Below are 19,714 nucleotides of genomic sequence, written 5' to 3'. Positions count from 1 at the left end.
GCAAGATTGAAGGGAAAAAAAAAAAGTGACTTGTGGCAAAAAGTTTACTTAAAGATTTTAAATATTTGAAGACATTTATCGTTTAGATTTCTTTTTTGGTCCATTTCCTTCATAAATACAAAGTATTGAGTTTTTTTAGTACATTTACATTTGTGAATGTGAAATTTGCCAAGAGGTAATATTAGATTAATAAGGAAAAATGCATAAAAATTATAAAATGATAAACAAATACAATATCTCTAGAAAAATCTGAGAGAATGTTGTCAGCTAGAAATTTAGAAATATTTTTTTCACAGCACATATACAAAAAATACAAAACCAAAATAAACAGGAGCGAGTTTCAGGATGTAATTCACATTGTACAATTCACATTTACATCTTTCATTTTTTTTAAAGAAATGTTTCACTGGATATAACTTATAGATCAATTTAAATTAAACTTCTTCTACCTCATTTATTAGCAGGAATTTTTGTGGTAAGGTCCAAACTCTCTTCCAGTCAACATCCCTAACAATATTACTCCATCAAAATACTGATGCAGGAATAGAAACCATGTTGTCCTGAGACAAAGACCTTATTCTGGAGTTCATACCTGTACTATATTATTTATTTATTTATTTAACTTTAAATTAACCAGAAAAACCTCTTGAGATTGGAAATGTCTTTTTCAAGAGTGTCCTGGCCAAGACAGGCAGCAATATAAGTCACAGACTAAAAATATACAGCTCTAAAACACGCAACATAAAACACATATAAGATTACTACAAAGAAAAGCCAAAAAGTATTTTAATTTATTGTAGAAGTGAACGATAAAAGCGCAAAGAGGGCAACTACTATATTTCTGCTCCCTGCAGGTAAGTGGAGCTGTCAGGTAAGCTACTTGACATGTTACCTTCCTGTACTCTTCGTAACTTTCCAAAGTCATTAATGTATTGAGCAGAAATAATAATAGATTATATGGGTATAACAAAATGAAACCTGTATTAGAAGTTTATTCATAGTTGTCGTTTTATACGCTGTATATATACACGCCATTATGAAACAGCAGGAAAGGAAGAAGGGTGGAAATATAAATAAATTAGCATTCTCAAGGCTAGTTGATTACATTGTTATGCACACACATGTACGGAACAGGTGTTGCGTTAAATGAAAAAGATTAGTAACAACAATCTACAAGTTATAATACTAATAAACCCTGACATCACTTCTCTACAAGACGCCCCCCTTTTTTTATTTTCGGGTCATGCAGGTGAAGTTTATGTGACATATTAAAATATTCCGACAGCACTTGAAGGCGGCGTCAGACTGCACTGCATACGCGCCGTGGCGGAGAGCGAAGATGGCGGAGAATAATGTCGAACCAGAGCACGAATGGAGCCTGGACACGGCCGAGGAGACTCTAGTTGCAATGGAAACCCTGCTGGCCACGCTGAGAGCCTTCGAAGATGTACTCAGGCAACAGGAAATATCCACGGCATCTTCCACGGAGTACTGCGACAACTTCTGTCAGGTAATGTGTACATGCAACATCGAAGCTACTGTTAGCTTAACGTTAGCTTAAACCAGGGTTGTTTTTCTCGCAGCCTGCAAGCTAGTTTATCTGCGACGGCAGCTGGCCCGCTAGTCAAGTTTAGGGTTGGTCCCTAACCCGGGAGCTAATGCACACAGTGTGTTTTTATTCCTGCTCACACATGCATATCATTACATGCTAAAACTATTAAACTTAATATAATTACGCTAATGATAATGTGACGTTACATTGGCATATGAGTGACATGTTGCCGTTACAGTAAGCTAAGTGGTATAGCTCGTTTAGCTGTATTGTAATTCAGAACACACTGGCAATACAGGAAACCTAACAGATGTTTGTATGCACATGACAATGTCATTTTGCACATCATGCATGATCGCATGTGTGCGGGGCGGGGCGGTGTCGCGCTATGTTTATCCAAATGGTAGCTGCGGCGCACAGCCACTGCGAAATGGTATTTTGGTCATTTTCAGAAATTGCAATCACATTTTTAATTCTCTAGCTGTGGTTATAGTGTCACCTCACATCGCAGCAAAGCACTTCTGTTGCCGGACTGGCAATGTTGTGCATCTGCCATGTTGTAATCGTCCTCTTATCAACAATGGACATGCACTCTTATTTGAATAACCCACATCCTCACCATCACTTAATTTTAAACACAAGTTTAAACAAATGTTAGTATTTGCATGGGGTGGGGGCTGATTTAAGAAAATGAAAGCTATCACTTTCAGTTTCTATGCTCAAGGCAAGCACGTATTCACCAGTAAAACTTGGTTAACAGCCAAAGCTGATTGTAGAGAGGAGTAATTCATTAGCCAGCTCACTCTTGATAGTTTGCCTGAAGTGATGGTGGCATGCCCAGATGTACTGAAAGAGATATTGATCTGTATGGAGATCCTGCTTTGTGATTTCCTGGGCAGTGTCTTGTTGCTGAACTAAAACAAAAGAGAAATATTAATTTAAAAAGTATAACTCTAGAAGATACAAGAGCGACCCAGTCTTTCTTTTAATTTCCACTCTGTGTTCATTTAATGTTTTTCTGGTTGATAATAAACAGAAAGTTTGTGTTGTATTCATCGTCTGTTGAAATCGGAAGTAGTCTGGATGTAATTAGTACACTGATACGGGTCCCCGGGGTTGGGACCTTATTCTTGGCTCCCTTTGAGAAGGCACCATATATTTAGACTGAAGGGAATTAATTTAGTGCCTCTGTAGATCCGAGCAGCAACCAGCGAGGATCCCGCTGTCGAGCAAATGGGACCCCTGGGATGTTGATAGTGATGATGATTCAATGTGTGTAGCAGCGGGCTACATACAGGTGACACACTGGTGTTGATGCCGAATGTTGACTCCTCTTTGCCTGGGGACAGTTGACAGTTAGAATAATATGTACTACAAACAAAATTGCGCTCCCTGTTAAAGGTAAAGACTCAATAAGAGAGCAGAACTGTTTTCTGTGCTTTATGTGTAACATTTTTTCATTTCATGTTAGTATAATCCAGAGAAATACATTTTTATGTATGAATTTTTTGAATCAATGAAGGAAAGTAAGCTTGCATCAGAGTAGCCTTGAAATATTTAAAGTAAATGCCTAAAAAAAGTGACAAGGGCACATGTGTCCCTCCTTGAGTCAGGTTTCTTTAGTGCATGTCGGCTCAGGGATGTCATAAGCTGTACAGTCAACTCCCCTCAGGCCCAATCAGGAGCATCTCACACCAGACGGTGTCAGCTGGGATCAATCAGGTAAAGACTGGTATCTCCCCCAGGTGGAAAACCCCTTGTTCATCTCGACAATTGTTACTCTCTTCTTAGCACTGTTTTTGAATACTTTTACCATAACTGTTATTCTTCATGTGACATTTTTGTGTGTGTTTCTAGGCACTGATGCACTATGCTGGGAGCAGGAACTCCATGGAGCATGGTCTTCCTCTTCTGGAGGTCTACTGTCTGTCCATAAACTGTTTTGCTGCAGCCCGATCCCACCTCACTGCAGAGTCCGACAGAGTGGCCCTTGTTTTAAAAAGACTAGCTTTGTGAGTACTGACAAAAATGGCCCATACATCTTACGTGCACACTTGGTTTGTGTTGCCGAGCACTTTAATTGTTCACTCTAATATAAATTAAAGGTGAAAAGCCTATCCACCAAATTTCACCAAGTTTCTGAATAAATAATAAAGTCAAATGTGTTATTTTCTGTCCTTGCTGTTTTCATTTCTAAGCACTAGTTATATATAAGATGGGTGTGTTATAGGTTATAAAAAGAAGCTGCTTGTGTCTCCTCTCAAAGCCGCAACGTTAACATCTTGATAGCGGTAATAAGTCTAATCCAGCTAACTCACGATACAATGAACTGACATAAAGGACACGAGCACGCACTGACCGACAGTGATGGGTTTTTACTTTGGGTTAGATGTAAGCCTCTCTTCAACATGGACACTATTGTCCCATATTTCTGTGTCTAAGCGACTAATGGGAACGACCAGTTTTTGAAATAGGTCCAGCCACAAATCAGCCTACAATGTAACCACTCAGGACATGTTGGCATTGTAAATGTACGCCCATTAAAGGTGCTTGTTTTCCCCCCCTGACAGGTCAGATTGTTATTCTGAGTGTCTGACAGAGACAGACCTTTTTGTTAAAGAGTAAGATCCTTTTTGTTTAACCAGAAACAGCCCAAAATTGCTGTCGCTAACCCACCAGACTCCTTTTAAAAAAACAAAACAGAAATTTTAGTGTGTGTGGAGCCAGCATATTTACACATCTATTATTTCGACCAAACCAGAATTGGTGATTGTTGAAACAGTGGAAAGACAAACCAAGATGTTTTTTGCAAGTTTTATTCTGTGTGTGTCACCTTTCAATAAAGTGTATCTTACAATGATAAAATCACTCTTAATTTAAACAGACCCTTGTGAGTTTGGCGAAAGACATTTTGGGGCTGTTCCTGGTTCAACAAAAAGGTTGTTTCTTTAACAAAAGGTCTATCTCTGTAGGAATCCTTTCCACAATGTTGTCAGACACTTAGAAAAACAGTGTGAGCCTGTCAGTGGCAAAAACAAGCACTTGAATGGATGCAAAGTAACGGTGCGAACATGCCCCAAACGGTGACATTGCAGCTTGTTTTGCCGCTGCTGGCAGGAGCCGTCACACCCAATTTAAAAAGTTTTGTTCCCATTAGTCACTTAGACATAAAAACAAGACAAAATCGGGGCCAAGTTGAAAAATACTGAAGTTACCCTTTACAGATGCATTAAAGGGTTCATGCTTGAGAAGACAGCCTGTCTGAAAGAATTTACCGAACAGTCACTGACATGACTTAAATTAGGTCGGCTAGCTAGAGATTCATTATGTCTTTTGGTTAATTGCCAAGCCCACACACTGCGGCTCCGATCACACTCCTTCCATCTGCAAATGTCCTTATGTGAAGAGTGGAGGTTGTTTGAGTGTTTTCAGCTCAACACAAAGGCTTCCATGAAGGATCTTTTAATAGTTTGCTTGTAATTGTTAAATTTAACTGTTGGGCAGATGTAAAAAGCGATTGTGATACAACCTCAAAAACATGTCACTGCTGTTCATTTCATTTTCAAACAAGCTTTTTGACAGGTTTAATGTATGAATATGTAAAGCTGACTCTTTTAAAACATTAACGTAGAGCTGGAGAGTACTTTCTCTAATTTAGGTCGTTTCACAGACTGTCGTTGAAATTAATATGTCCAGACTTCATACTTGCAGAGCCTCTGTTTTCTGGGTTTTTCTCTTTTTGGTTAAGAATAGAACTGTCCAGAATTATCATAATGAACAGAAATCAGTCTAATCTTGTTTTTCGTCTCTTGTAGGAGCTGTTTTGAACTGTTGCTGTCAGTGCCTGAGAATGAAATCCCCTTTGACGCCTGGGTTCAGTTCCACCACTCTGTTCAGGTAGAGGACCTTATTTCGAAACATTTGTTGCTGAGAGGTTGCAGAGGAAAATGAAATGGTGAAAAGAAAAGGCCATTCTGTTTGTTCGTGCCTCAGCAGGCGTTATCAAAAGCCCTCTGATAGGAGGCTAGAAGAGAAAGAAGGCTCCAAGCTGGTGTAGATGTTTTGTTTCTGTCTGCATTGTTGAGTCTAAACCACCAGTGTTTATGACCTTTAACTTATCATTGAGAGATAGTTACACATGAATAAATGCTTGCTGAATGAAATTGTTGTGGGAACCAGTTACCACACTGACATACAGTCCAACTAATATAGGTTTAAAAACGTACTATTAGTTTCTTTGCTATTAGATTGTCTCTGGCTTAACAGTTTTAATCAAATAAAGGAATTACATTGTTTGATATAGGCATGGGCGGTATTTATTTTTTCGTACCTTCGTACCTTCCTGACATTTCACCTTGGTGTCTGGCATATGATGGTATTTTTGTTTTAAAACAAACAAAAAAAACAAGTAAAAGGGGAGCCACTGATGATAGATGTCACTGTACTGAGAGAAGTTTTAATGGCCCACTGAATAAAGAATGGATATGAAATAAGCATCCCTCTTGCTGGAAGATTCGATCGCACTTTTTGCCATGGTGGATACTGGCACATCTGTAGGCAGATGATGTGTGAGGACCCTGGCACACCAAGCAGAAGATCAGCTGTTGGTCGATGTTGGGCCGTCGGTGAGCGCCTGTTGCCCTTGTTTCTGTGGTGTCTCCTGCACTGTTGACCCTTGCCAGTGCCTGTCGGCTTTTCTTCTGCTGATTCAGCATGTTGAATCGGTATCAGTGACTGTGGAGCCTGTTGGTGAATCACATCACTCTGATTGGCAGTTCAGCTCAGCGCATGAGAAGAGAAATTAAAGTGAGGAAAGTAAACAAATAGCTAAAGTTGAGAGGGAGTGAGCCCAAAACAAACTTGTTATGTAAGGTAAGATTATTTTTCTTTAGCCACTGAGCTCTTTAGCAAACACGGTTTATGATGGTTTATTTCATTGTTCACTGGTGCACTGTAAATATACTCTGTTCTTTTGACATTGGATTATGTACTTAATGTGCTAACTAGCACCAAGACGGTCTTCCGGTTTCCCGTTTTGAATGATGATTACAGACTGCAGCCGTCTGCTGGTGCAGCGATTTCCTTTCATGCAAGTGCAGAATGTACGGGATGGTTGGCAGTTGGTTGGAGTCACTGCACTATGTTCATGTGCAACTTTTTGGCCGAGACACAGGTGATGCAAGGCGATTTAGCAGGGGGCTTTTGCCTCCACTAGTTCTTTGGAGATGGTTTAGTTTGTCTGGGCCTTGGAAATCATGTTGCAAAGAAACTGATTTGCAGTCAGAAGAAGTTATCTCAAAATAAACATATCTGTGGTAATACTCCCAAAAAAAGGGCAGCAGCATTTCTCTTTTAACTAGTCTTGGAACACTATCCCCACCACTTGCATTCGCCATCTTTCCCAACTCAGCTGCTCGTTCCACCAGTAGAGACCGACCTTTGGTTGAGTGTGCTGTGCTCTACATCACCTCAATACAGCATCTCAGTATCAGTTTAGTAGAAAGAGGAGTGCAGGTATTTTTGACAGTATTGATCATAATACTTTGGGATTCCTAGTACCCTGGTATACTGTAGTACCCATATACTGCTCAAGCCTAGTTTGATTTCATTTCAAATATGAGAATGTCACATTTTTGTCAGCAGAGTGGACAACAAAGGAAAAGTCAATTATAAAAACTGGCCAGTTTGAGCTGAGCTGTGGTCAAGTTTGATTTCCAGACCTGGACAGTGGTTTTTTAAAGACTAAAGAAAAGGTTTTGCTTTGTGTAGAGAAAATACATTCAGCCTACAAATTAAAGGTCCCCTCCACTCAAAAAATATGTTCTTGATTATGTCCCCCAAAACGAATGATCATGACTGTACTGACTTGTATCTGTGCAAAGTTTAGAGAGGTGTGTTCACATTCCTCTACTGAAGGGGGCGGGGTCTATGCACTTCTCTGAAATCTGAGATTCAGATGTACACTGGGCAAGCTAGATTAGGAACATCACTAATATGAAAGACAATCTCTGTCTAACTATGGGAAACGCATATCGACGGGAACAGACTTTGACCCAACAGCGGCAAAGAAACCTGAATCATCTGGCGCAAAGGGGACTTGTCAGAGAGCGAGAGATTGCATCAGCAAAGTGAAAGTTTTGACAGCAAATAGGGTGGACTGTGCATCTCGTGGATGTAAACCGGACCCTGGACCTTCTTTTCATTATCTGCCAAAAGCCCCATCGTAGCAGATATTATACGTTGCCACTGCCAGTTAGCCTACAACCTAACAAGCTAACAGTCAGTGTGAATGAAAGATGCTAACTACGCTTAATTATTCTGATTCGTCTGCTAGTCATCGATTTTGGGGCACAACAGACTCCTCATCTGAGTCTGGGTGTAATTGAGGCTCAAACCTGTAGGATCAAATCTCTCTGATGTTTCCTCTTACGCTAATGCCAGCCATCTTGATGCACACTGCGCTTTCACCAGTCAACAAAGCACAAGAAGCAGATCTAGATCTTCTTTTAGCGCCTTTTATGCGGAAAAACCACGTTAAACAAAACAAGTATTAGTTGAGGTACATACTTTAAAACATTCTGGAGAGGTACGTTAAGATATTCTGTGTATTAATGGGAACTAATGGCCTTTTAAGTACTGTGGTCCATTTGTAAAACTCATTATCACGACATTATTGCGTGACAGTAGTGGAGGAGCACCATTGTCAAAAGAAAATATTGTCTAATTTTTAAGATGCAGCTGAGCAAAGTTATTGTAAGATGTATTTATATATAACTTTTTTGTGTGTGTTTATTCCAGATTGCCCATGATACCTTGTTACAGTATGGGAGCACAGACCTTCAAGCTTTACTCCAGATCACAGGAGAGGGAGGAGCCTGGAGCAACCCTGTCCTTACATCTCTCCTCACCGGCCAGCCCACCAACACAGAAGAAGGTCAGAATCTAGTTAAATTATCTAGGTTGTTTCATTGGGACATGCCAGCACACGTTCTACCTTACCTAGCGCTTATTATAACTCTGTCCCTGTCATGGTAGTTTGTTAATCATATCCTTTCTGCCTTCTGTCCCTAGTTGATGCATACATCAGCTTGGAAGGCGAGGGCTTCATGGAGATGCGGGTGAAGCACCTGGAGAAGATGGGCGAAGTGGCCAAGGCGGTGGTGCTGGCCAAAGCTTGCACTGAATGCAGCTCCATCTCCAACCAAGCTACATTTCGTCAGACCTACGTCTCCCTGCTTTGTCACCTTCTGCCCAACGAAGAGGCCATCATGGAGGTATTACAACACTTTGTGAACAGGGGGAGGAATACTTGCACTAGACTTTTGGTTGCTGGCATGACACTCTTTCACAACAGCGATGGTTCTCACAGGTACTTACAGAGGTAGCAACAACAACAGTGTGACAAAGCGTGTAAGTGACAGGTTGCCAAACGAGCCTGTAAAATACAAAGCACTAAATTCTGTGTCTCTCAGTCACTGAGATGATAAAGATAACATGAGATAAGATAGAACTTATTTCAAGGGAAATTGCTGTACAGCAGTTGCAGTACAAAGTTATAGGAGTGCAGATACAAAGTGTGAAATATACAAGGACTAAAATAACAAAGTAGAAAAAGCAATATATAGCAAATATAATTAGGTAACAGTAAGGTGCAAAGTATGACAAAAATAGCTAACAGGAAGGTGCAAATAGGTGCAGCCAGTATATACAGCTCATACAGTGACAGGATCAGGTTACCAGTATGAGTGATAAATAAAGTTTGGTAGCTTCTAAATATGTTGGTACTGTGTCAGATCTGAGGTAGTTTGTGTGCAAATATCAGAGTGCATGATTAATACAGAATGTTCATGATGATGTCCGTGATATTTCCTCAGTGTCACATTATGATTGTCATGGATTCTGCCACAGAAATGGATGACTATAAATACTTTTTAAAAGTGCCTTCCAACCAGGGGTACTTGTGCTTTTGGAGTTGCCAGGGGGTACTCAATAGTAGAGTTGCTATTTGATTTAAAAAAAAAAAATTGACATAATGAGTTAGCTGTAAATCCTACGACACATTTGCCTGAGTCCTGACCTTTGAATCCGCCCACTCTACTGAGTTTACTGATTTGTCTGGCATCGTGACATGAAACAGTAGTTCCTCAGTTAAAAAAGCAATTGATCCAATCAGCCCCATGGGTGGGACTAACACTGTTGTCAAGCATACCTAAGGCTGGATGATACAACAACTATGTATGATATATTGATATATTTTCAAGCAAGATATAAATTTAGACAACACTGTTTATATCAATATAGCGTCAAGTTGTGTTACATAAGGCATACCAGTGTGCGTCTCTCTTCTCACACTCTCTGCACAGCTCCGCTCACTCACTCACTCACTCACAAGTTCTCCAGCAACACTCAGAGAGACACAGAGCTGCTCCTCTGTTTAATCTGTCTATTAATTAGTCTACAATACGGCATCAGTCTATATGTTGCATCTGCTATGCTAAATCAGTCTGTGAGATAAATGAGCACATGTGCAATCCAGAGCTGCTGCCAGTTTGTGTGTGAGATGGATCATAGCTCGTCTGCGTTCTTCTTGGTAGTTGTAGTCTGTTATGTGACACTGAGACATTCCTGGATGCAGGCGAACAAGTGTCACCTTCCCTCCCTAGGCCTCTCTGTTGATGCTCTGTGCATAAATAAGATTACTAGCCTAAATAATTAAAAATATTTGAATCATTGTGAACACTAGATCCATTTGAAAGCCCATGGAAAATGACTTTTTAACTCCCCCCCACAAAGACTTTTAATTGTTCCAAACTACAATGGATTTAGGCCTACTTCCTACTTCTATACTGATGTCATAGTTTTGTGTCCTGTGCTGCAAACCTTTAAACCTCTGTAGCTCCAGTGCTATGTGCAAAAACATTACTGTACAGCCCTGCTATATATTTTATATAATTTTTAATTTCCATGTTCAAACAGGGAATAAAATCCCTGTCTTTGCATTTTATTTTTGATCACAGTCTATTTTTATACAAGTGCTTGTGACTTCTCAAATGTGGCTTTGACTTGCAGCTGAAAACATGAAGCTCATTTCATAGAAAATACCGAGATATATATCCTGTTTAGCCAGTCAGCCTGAAAATACCAAGATATGAATTTTTGTCCATATCGCCGAGCCTGAAGTGTAATGAGTTGATGATTCTGTCTGATATCATGCAAACTACACATTGCTTGATAGATAAGTAATTTTCATGCAATCTCGATAGCAGAGAGGTCCAAATAGTCAGCTGAAAGTAATGGCGAAATGGTCGAAATGGATGGCTGAATTAATTGATTTAAACATTTCAAATAAAAAGCTTAAAGTACTGGATAAACATTTGAGATGTCCAGCTTCTGCTCAACACGCTCTTGATATATGAAGAGACACATGGTTATGGCAGGAAGTGTTGAAGGGTCACAGCAGGCTGCGGTCTCCCAGCGCGCTCAGAGTCCAGATAAAACAGCATTCATTGTCAGCATTCAGTCACACACAAACTGACTCAAACACACCCACACACATACATACACACACACACACACCGCTGCAGCGATTCTTTGCCTCCTTTTAATATAAAATTTATATTATTGAAGCAATGAATAATAATGTGGACATATTTGCAAGTCAAACCTTTTTATAATAAGTTAAAAAGAGGTGTCTATTTATAAAGTTTATCTGCAGCGTCTCCAAAAATAGAGTCCCAAATTCACATGCAAATTGAGCTTTCTGGCGTTCAGTTTAAGGACTCGGAAAACCTTCAACAGTTTAAAAAGGCTTTAGAGGTCTTTAGAGTGAGGCACCAAGAAGTTGTGGTCTCTGTTATGTCTTATCATCTATGGCTTTTCTAATAAGGGCAGGGAAGTGTCAGTGACTCAGGCAGTTATCTGTGCTTTTTATTTTTGTTGAACTGCAGATACTTGTTTAGCGTGAGTGCATTCTGAAGTCCTCCTAATTCTCACTGGCATGTTCTCTCATTGTTTGGTCCTGCCTCTGTAGTGCCGTCTGACTCCACTCCCCTGCCTTTTATTGGTATGCCGTCAGTCAGCCTAAAACCTTGTATGTCCTGTTTAAAGTTACCACACTTTCACTCAACTGTAGGTAAACACAATTTCTAACCTCTTCAAATTCTCAATAGTTTACATGTAGTTATTGCGCTGGTGTTTTCATTGAGCTTCCATTATTTACTGGTAAATAGCTAAATCCATATCAGTGCTCACATCTTGTGTGTGCTGATTGTGCCGCCCAATTCTCCCCTGCAGGGACCCCCTAGGATCTTTCCGTTTAGTAACCTTGCTCATTCTCTGCCTCGCTTACACATCCTGTTTGGTTTTTTGTTAAGTCCAGGGGGTGGAAGAGGGATAGACAAAATTCAGGAAGTCAAGGTGATGCAGGTGCAGAAGAAGGGGGGTGGGATCTCATGCATGCTGCAGACTCAGACTACTTAGTGATGCATATAATGGACAACAGTTAAATAATCTTTTTTTGTTTGTTTTTTTAAGATATTTTTTTTTGGCATTTTTTGCCTTTAATGGACAGGACAGTTAAGTGTGAAAGGGGGAGCGAGAGAGAGGGGATGACATGCAGCAAAGGGCCACAGGTTGGACTCGAATCCGGGCCGCTGCGGCAACAGTCTTGTACATGGGGCGCCTGCTCTACCACTAAGCCACCGACACCCTGACAGTTAAATAATCTATGTTAAATTTTCATTTGTGTTTTGTCTATTTTTCTGTTTCAACACGTTATTTTTTGTGCTGATTCACTGTGCCGAGCTCGACTGGTAGAACCCACAAATCACCAATGATCTGATCTTCTCAAGCCCCTTCCAACACTTTGGACAGTATTTTAATTATTTGGGGAATTATTAGCATGCGCATTGAGTCCTTTTTCTCTTGGCATTCTGAAGGATCTTAAATAATGTTAATTGGGCCATTGTCATCTGCACTGTGTAATTACCGTGTCATTTCTATATGCAGAACTTTTGATTTATGTTTATTATATTCACACAAATGATTTTAGAGGTTTAAGATTCTTTCTCTGGCAATTTTGTGTTTCCTGTGAGGCTTGGCATTAGACTGTGAGTAACTGGTGTGTCATTGGCCTGTGTTGATGCCATTTTTAAAATCCTTAATTGTCTTTTGGTGCAGTTTGAAATGGGGTGTGTTGACTATTGGGATGCACCAATCCAACTTTCTCTCTCTCCATACCGATCTGATACAAGTGCTCTCTCTTTTCCCAAGTTTAAAGTTTGTATACCTCACTGTGTGGAACTAATTGGACTTATGTTATTTGGTGGACTGCTGTGGCAGCAAAACTTTGCCTGAATGAATGTAACTGATAGCAGAAATACTGCACTGAAGAAACTGCATTTAATGAGGATCACATCATGATCTACACCCAGTTCACTTAATAAGGTTGTTGCCCAGCACAGGCACAAGTAACGATCCGGCATATCATATTGGTGCATCCCTAATTGACATATTAACTTTAGTATAATTGCTTACTGGGAACAGAGGAGAAACACTACTGGCATTACACTTTTGATACCCAGATTTCAAATGACGGAGTGCTGTCTGTCATGTTGTTTTCTTAGCAGTAACACGTTTTACTCCCCGAACAGATATCCAGACTCGACTGTAAGGATGTGCTGGAGATCACATGTAATCTGGAGACTGAGGGGGAAGAGAACACTGCCTTCATCTTGTGCACAACTTTCCTGACACAGCAGCTCCAGCAGCAGAGCACTTACTGCTCCTGGTGAGTAGTTCCTGTCTGGGGCCAAGAGGTTATATGGACTGCATGTGTTGTACATAATGTATTTATGACCACAGTCACATTGAAAGTGGAAGATCTCTGATCAAATATGTGATGTCATCAGAGAGTCAGTCAAGTGTGAGTGTGTTTTAGAGAAAGAGGAAGTTTGAATGTTGTGTAATTTTTTGGTCTTTTTTTATCCAAAGGGACTTGACTCGTTTGTGGAGTAAACTTCAGAGGAGGATAGACCCCTCGTTGATGTCTCTTCTGGAACGATGCCTTCAGCTCGGTGCCATTGCCAAAACCATCCACCATTTGCTTTACCTGGTCCAGGTCATTCAGACAGAGGTTAGCCCAACAGCCATACAGCCATTTTTGTACTGGATTTTAGTTGTAAGCTCTAGTTTATAAGGAGCTACAGGAACTAAGCTAAAGAACTGAGAGCTTCCTGTTTGCATTTCCAGCACAGCTTCAAAGTCAGGCAAATTAAAACAAGTTCAAATTCACAATAGCTGTGACCACATTTGAGTGTGCATCCACATATTGCACCTTTTAGTCACCTTCACACACCAACATCCTAGGGCAAAAACCGACAAAGGGAGTTAAAATGTTTGTGGACCGACCCAAAGAGCTGCTGGTCGAAACTAATTTGAAAAAAAAACAACAAAAAAACAATGCCATTATACGACATTTCGACACAGAGAAACAACAACAAAGTGTGTGATGTTTGAATGTTATTTGGGGATAATGATAATGGAGAAATAACGAGGTGGAACGGGAGAGTGAAAGCAGATGGTCTTCAAAATAAGACAGTCTACTTTCTATACTAATTGGGAAATGTGAAACTGCACAAATTAGTTTTTAATGTCAGTAAACATCACAAGAAATATTTCCCCCTTTTTTAATGTATTTACTAACCTTAAATTTTTAGTTGCAGTGACATTTTACCTACAGTTTCAGAACTTGATAAATCCAAAACAGTGTGTGATTGGAAAAAACGATGGGAAAGAAATAATGCTAATAATAATATATCCCTTTATTTTCAGACGGAGGAAGTTGGCGTACCCGCCTCAGTAGAACTGTGTGTGAAAGCCCTTCAACTTCCAAAACAGGACGACTCAGAAATGAGGATCTCTGTCTGTAAGACAGTGTCCTGCCTTCTTCCAGGGGACCTTGAAGTGTTGCGTGCCTGCCTACTCACAGAGTTCCTCCTTGGCCCCAGCCAGGAGGTCTTTGGGTCCCTTGAGGAACTTTACTTGCGCCCAGACCAAAAGTATGACCAGGAAGACGAGGTCATTCCCAACTCGCTACGCTGCGAGTTGCTGCTAGCTCTGAAAGCATACTGGCCTTTTGACCCTGAATTCTGGGACTGGAAAACTCTCAAGTATCACTGCGTCTCCCTTCTAGGGTTGATGCCGGAGTCAGAGGGGGAAGAGGAGGAGGCAGCAGACAAAGGAGAGAAGGGTAAACAACAGGAGCCACAGGAAATCACTGTGAAAGTAGAATCTGAGCACGAAAAGCGGATAAATGGAAGTCTTGATGGTCATGAGCAGCAGGATAAAAAGCAGTCTTCTAACTTAACAGAAACCCAAGGAGAACCAGAGGCAAAGAAACACAAGTTCTGCTGTCAGATCTGTAAGAGGACGGTCACTGACACCCAAATCATTCACCACTCCAAAAGACATGGCGAGGACGATGACCACCCCTGCCCTGTGTGCTTGGAAAAGTTTAAGAGCAGAAAGGAGCTTGTTCCTCACCTGAAGGAACACGTGCAGAGTACAACAGGTCTCTGTAAAAACAATGTAAAGACAGAAGACGGGCAGAAACCGGTGGATGAGGACGATGACATTGAACCAGGTGAGATCACCATTGACCCATCTTTAATGCTGTATTACAAATCCACACACGATCCAGATGTGCTGCACCACATCGTGCAACAAGCCAAAACCGTGAAGGAGAAGAATGTGGATGATGACGAGCACGTAACATTCGAATACATTGACCAGCACTTCAGTTTGCAGAATCGGGATGAGTATCCATGTCCAGGAACTGGGTGCACTCGGATTTTTAAACATTCCAAGTACTTATATGTCCATTTAAAGTCAGAGCATAAAGGTGATGACAATGTGAAACATTTTCATCAGATGAGAGACAAGCGGGAGAAGTGTGTTTTCTGTAGACGCCATTTTGTCTCCGCACACCATCACCGCAGACACCGGAGAGTTCACTATGGTGATCAGCCTTACGCGTGTGTGGTTATGGGTTGTGGTGCTAAGTTTAGCACTTCCAATGAACTTGTCACGCACAAGCAGACCCATGGCTATCACCTCAACTACCAGTGTGAGCTCAAAGGCTGCTACGTCACGTACTCCGACTTGGGACAAATCTATCACCACGAAGCGCAGCATTTCAGAGATGCAGCATTTACCTGCTCCAGCGGCGAATGTAAGAAATACTATTTATCCAAAAAAGAATTCATAAAGCATTTATCCACGCACAACATCACCTTCTCTGAAGAAGACTTTGAGGCTCAGAGGAAGGCAAAGCGGAGACTTTTTAAGACGGTCACTGAAGTGTCCCCCCGCCTTAGTAAGCCAGTAACTACAGAAGTGACTGTAAACGGAGATGTCCTGAACTCTTCCTCAGGAAGTTGTGCCTCCTCATTGCAAGAGTCTGAAAGCAAGGAGCCCAAAGCAACAATGACCTTGGTGGCTGTGTGTTTTGATGGAAGTAAGTTCACCTGTGGCTTTGAGAAGTGTGGCATGACTTTCTCCAGAGCCAGAGATGTCCAGAGGCATCTGAAATGTGCCCACCCAGAACACCTTAAACTGGAGAACAAAGAACACAAACATGACAAAGAACGGGGCTCAAAGTCCAAAGGGGTAAAGACTGAAACTGAGCTTGACGCTGAGGAAAAGGGAACAAATGAGGTCTCAACTTCATTTCAACCCACAGAGTCTGGCAAAGAAAGAAAAGTAGCCACTCATCCCAAAAACACTGAAACAAGCTCTTCAAGCTCTCATTTAAAAAATGATGCTCTGAGTGAAATACTTTCCAGGCTCAGTAAACTGGACCTGAATTCTTCTTCGCCTCACAGTGAGGCAGGCGAGCCCCCTCAGTCCAACACAGAGCCTAATGCATCAGAAATAGCTCTTCATCAGGCAATCGTCGCAAAGCCCCCTGTTTTGTTGCTCAAGAATAAGCCTGAGGAAAAGCTAAAACTCAAAACTGAATCAGCAGCTGATGAAGAAAGCGGTGCCGAATCATTAGCCGCTGCTAAGCCATACGTCTGTCAGGTGAAAGGTTGTGGTTTTAGGACTGCTCAGAGTTACAGCTTACTGCGACACTATAACACCAAACATGGTCGCACTATTGAACAGGCGAAAAGGTTGACTTCTCTGAAAACTACATCTTTTAAGCCTTACGTGTGCCAGCTTTGTTCAAAGAGTCACAGAGAAAAACATGTACTGAAGGCCCACTATATTCACGTCCATAACCTGAGTCAGAATCTGGTGGAGAAAATAAGCTGCGCATCGGTACGACTTGAGGGAAACAAAGACGGCTCAAAGCGTACACCTCAGCACCACGGTCTCAAAGTGTGGAAGGACATCCCCAAAGTGCAACGCCAACCAGAGAAAAAAAACTCAACGGCGGTAAGCGAAAATGGAAAAAAGTTTGACAATCATTCTCCATCTGAAGAGGAAGGAGAGGATGGAGCAAAGACCAGAGAGGAAGAGAACAAGCAGAAGGGAGAAAGTGAGGTGAGGACCACTCAACAGGTCAGAACTACAAGACGTCTGGTAGCCAAAAGTAATCTCTGCTATATCTTGGATAAATTCAGTAAACCTTTTCATTGTGTAGCAAAAAACTGTGACGCCGCTTTCTCCACCCAGGGAGGCCTTGTGCGCCACCTGCAGTTGATACATCATTACAATCGCTCTCAGCTGCTGTTGGAAAAAGATTTCGATGCGCATCACAGTCCAGAAGTCAGAAAAGAGCCCGCTAAGAAAAGGCCTCTCCCAAACTCAGATGAACCCCAGCCCCAATACAAGTGTCACTTTGCCAACTGTCAGGCTTCCTACCACCTTAAAAGCAGCCTAGTGCGTCACACTCGTGATGTCCACTCACAACCACCAGAGCTAATAAGGTGCAAGTTTGAAGGCTGCACGCGGGTGTTCAGCCACGATGATGCGCTTAAAAAACATACACTTTACAGTCACTGTGAATACTACGATTCACTGGTGGTACGTCTGCAGAGCACTCACAAAAAGTCAATTACTGGATGCCAAAAGAAGCTTATTGTCGCACAACAGGATCCTCAGAAGGAAGAACCTGGTTCAGCCCCCACCACAGAGGCTGAGAGCTCGAGTCCAAAGCCTGAAGTTACCGAGGACCAGTCGGAGGAAACTGGCGAGGAGGCTGCTGTGGAAACAAAAGAGTCAGAACAAAAGAGGGATAAGAGAAATTCTTTCAGCCGTTACGTCTTCAGGTCTCACGAAGAAGCACTACAGATGTGCCAAGACCGCTGCCTGCGCGTGGCCTACCCATGCATGGTCCAGGACTGTGATTCTGTCGTCACGTACATGCAGAGCTTGCACCGTCACTACCTGAGGGTTCACCGCATGCGTCAGAAAGATTTTGTTAAGAACGAAGATAAGCTGGTTTATACTGCCGAGCAGCTGGAGGAACTGATTCAGAGGTCGGCCAGGCCAACAGTCACAGGAGCGTGTTCCCCCAATGGGGTTCGCAAAATGGAGTATCAGACGGAGCCTGAAAACACAGGGGGGCAGCCTGCACCCATGAGCTTACACTCCATTAAGGCAGAGGCGCAGGAGGATGATAATCATGATCCACTGGTATTCCCAGAGGAGGAAGAGGAGGAGCCGCCACCTGTTGAGAGAAATGGCGTCCTCGTTGGCGCAGATGAGGTGCTGTATGGTGAGCCGAGCACCGGCGGGCACACTGAAGACTCGGCTGCAGCAACACACAACAGTCAGAAACAGGAGGAGAGATTAAGCTTGGATCAAATCAGACCTCTTCTTCGCCCCCTCACTGTTGACCTCTCGCCACCATGCTCACTGCGCTTTACTTCCGAACAGGGCTTTCAGGATGTGTCAGGCACCAAGGACAGTGTTAAATTGTTGAATGGGTCAGCGCCGTTGCCCGCTCCTCCTGTCCGCCAGCCGCTAAAACGGAAAAACGAATTGTCTGAACCGCCTTCAAACTTGAAAGACACTCAGCCTCGCAGCCCTTCTCCTCGCCCTTTTGACTTCGCTACCTATAAGCCCATGGGCTTCGAATCCTCATTCCTGAGGTTCATACAAGAGACGACACCGAAAGACAAAAACGAGGTCCCGGTGAAACGGCGAGATTCTTTCAAACGCAGTTGTTCGGTTAAGGAGAACAACCAGCTGGGAATCTCGCACACCCGCAGCAGACGCACTCATTCCCCACTGCTGAAGCCCCATGCTATGACTGGAGACTTCACATCAGTCCAAAACTTGAAGTCCATCTTGGACAAAGCCCTGGCTGGGTGTGGGGACCTGGCTATTAAGCAGCTTCAGTACCTCAGACCTGTGGTGGTCCTGGGGAGACCGGTGTGCACCACCACCCTGCCTGACCTCTTCCCATCAGACACCAACAACAGCAAACTGCTTCTTGGAAGTTAGTTTAACTGAGCACCTTTTTAGCATAGCTATGGCAAATTACTTTGTATTTTCACAAGCTGTACCAGTATTTTTTCTTTCTTTTTCCCAAAATTATAGTATTATGTTTTTTTTTTTTTCATTTGTTTTTGAAGTTGCCAAAATGAAGAATTGTAGAAATGAAATTAGCATTAAGATAAAAACAAGCTTAAGCAGTGCACATCAGACTCAAAGGGGTTGTTTTTTAGACATTTATTTTAAAAGCATTCAGATAACACCTGTTATGTTAACTCATGATCACATGTCAAGTGTATATACTGTAGTTCTCCAAGATAAATGTACAGATTTTCAGATTGTTAGAAATGGTCAGTAGCGTATTGCAAGGCCTTCGCAGTTGTGTGAAAATGTGACTGAAAAAAAACAACAACAACATTTCCCCACTACAAAGTTCTTGAGGAATATGTTTGGTTATTTTTCACCTCAGTTTATAATAAATCAGTGTTGGGATGCAGTGGACAGATGGTGGCAGACATGTATGTAACACTTTCTAAAGAAATAAATGTGGAAACGAATATAAAGCCCTTTACTTTCTGAATTGTGTAAGTGAATTCTTTTTCTTTCTATACAAAGTCAGAGTGAAATCTCATCTCAGCAGCTGTTTGCTAAATTGAAAATACACCTATTTACTAATTTAAAATCATGAGTTGTATCCATGTAATTACACTACATAGA

The 19,714-nt window shown here is 41.8% G+C and overlaps 1 protein-coding gene across 1 annotated transcript; it reads left to right on the top strand.

Annotated features, from left to right (window-relative positions):
- Nucleotides 1–1,209: 1,209 nt before the first annotated feature.
- rlf (RLF zinc finger) lies at nt 1,210–19,133 on the top strand. The gene is made up of 8 exons (XM_050061561.1): nt 1,210–1,510; nt 3,410–3,564; nt 5,368–5,449; nt 8,351–8,486; nt 8,624–8,826; nt 13,204–13,340; nt 13,544–13,685; nt 14,384–19,133. Exons 1-8 carry the CDS (start codon nt 1,340–1,342, stop codon nt 19,004–19,006), a joined length of 5,649 nt encoding a protein of 1,882 aa, XP_049917518.1. The 5' UTR covers nt 1,210–1,339; the 3' UTR covers nt 19,007–19,133.
- Nucleotides 19,134–19,714: the final 581 nt, after the last annotated feature.

The sequence above is a fragment of the Epinephelus moara genome, chromosome 14 (assembly GCF_006386435.1).
Source record: "Epinephelus moara isolate mb chromosome 14, YSFRI_EMoa_1.0, whole genome shotgun sequence".
In the NCBI taxonomy this organism is placed as follows: Eukaryota; Metazoa; Chordata; class Actinopteri; order Perciformes; family Serranidae; genus Epinephelus; species Epinephelus moara.
This window is presented reverse-complemented; position numbering and strand designations above follow the sequence as displayed.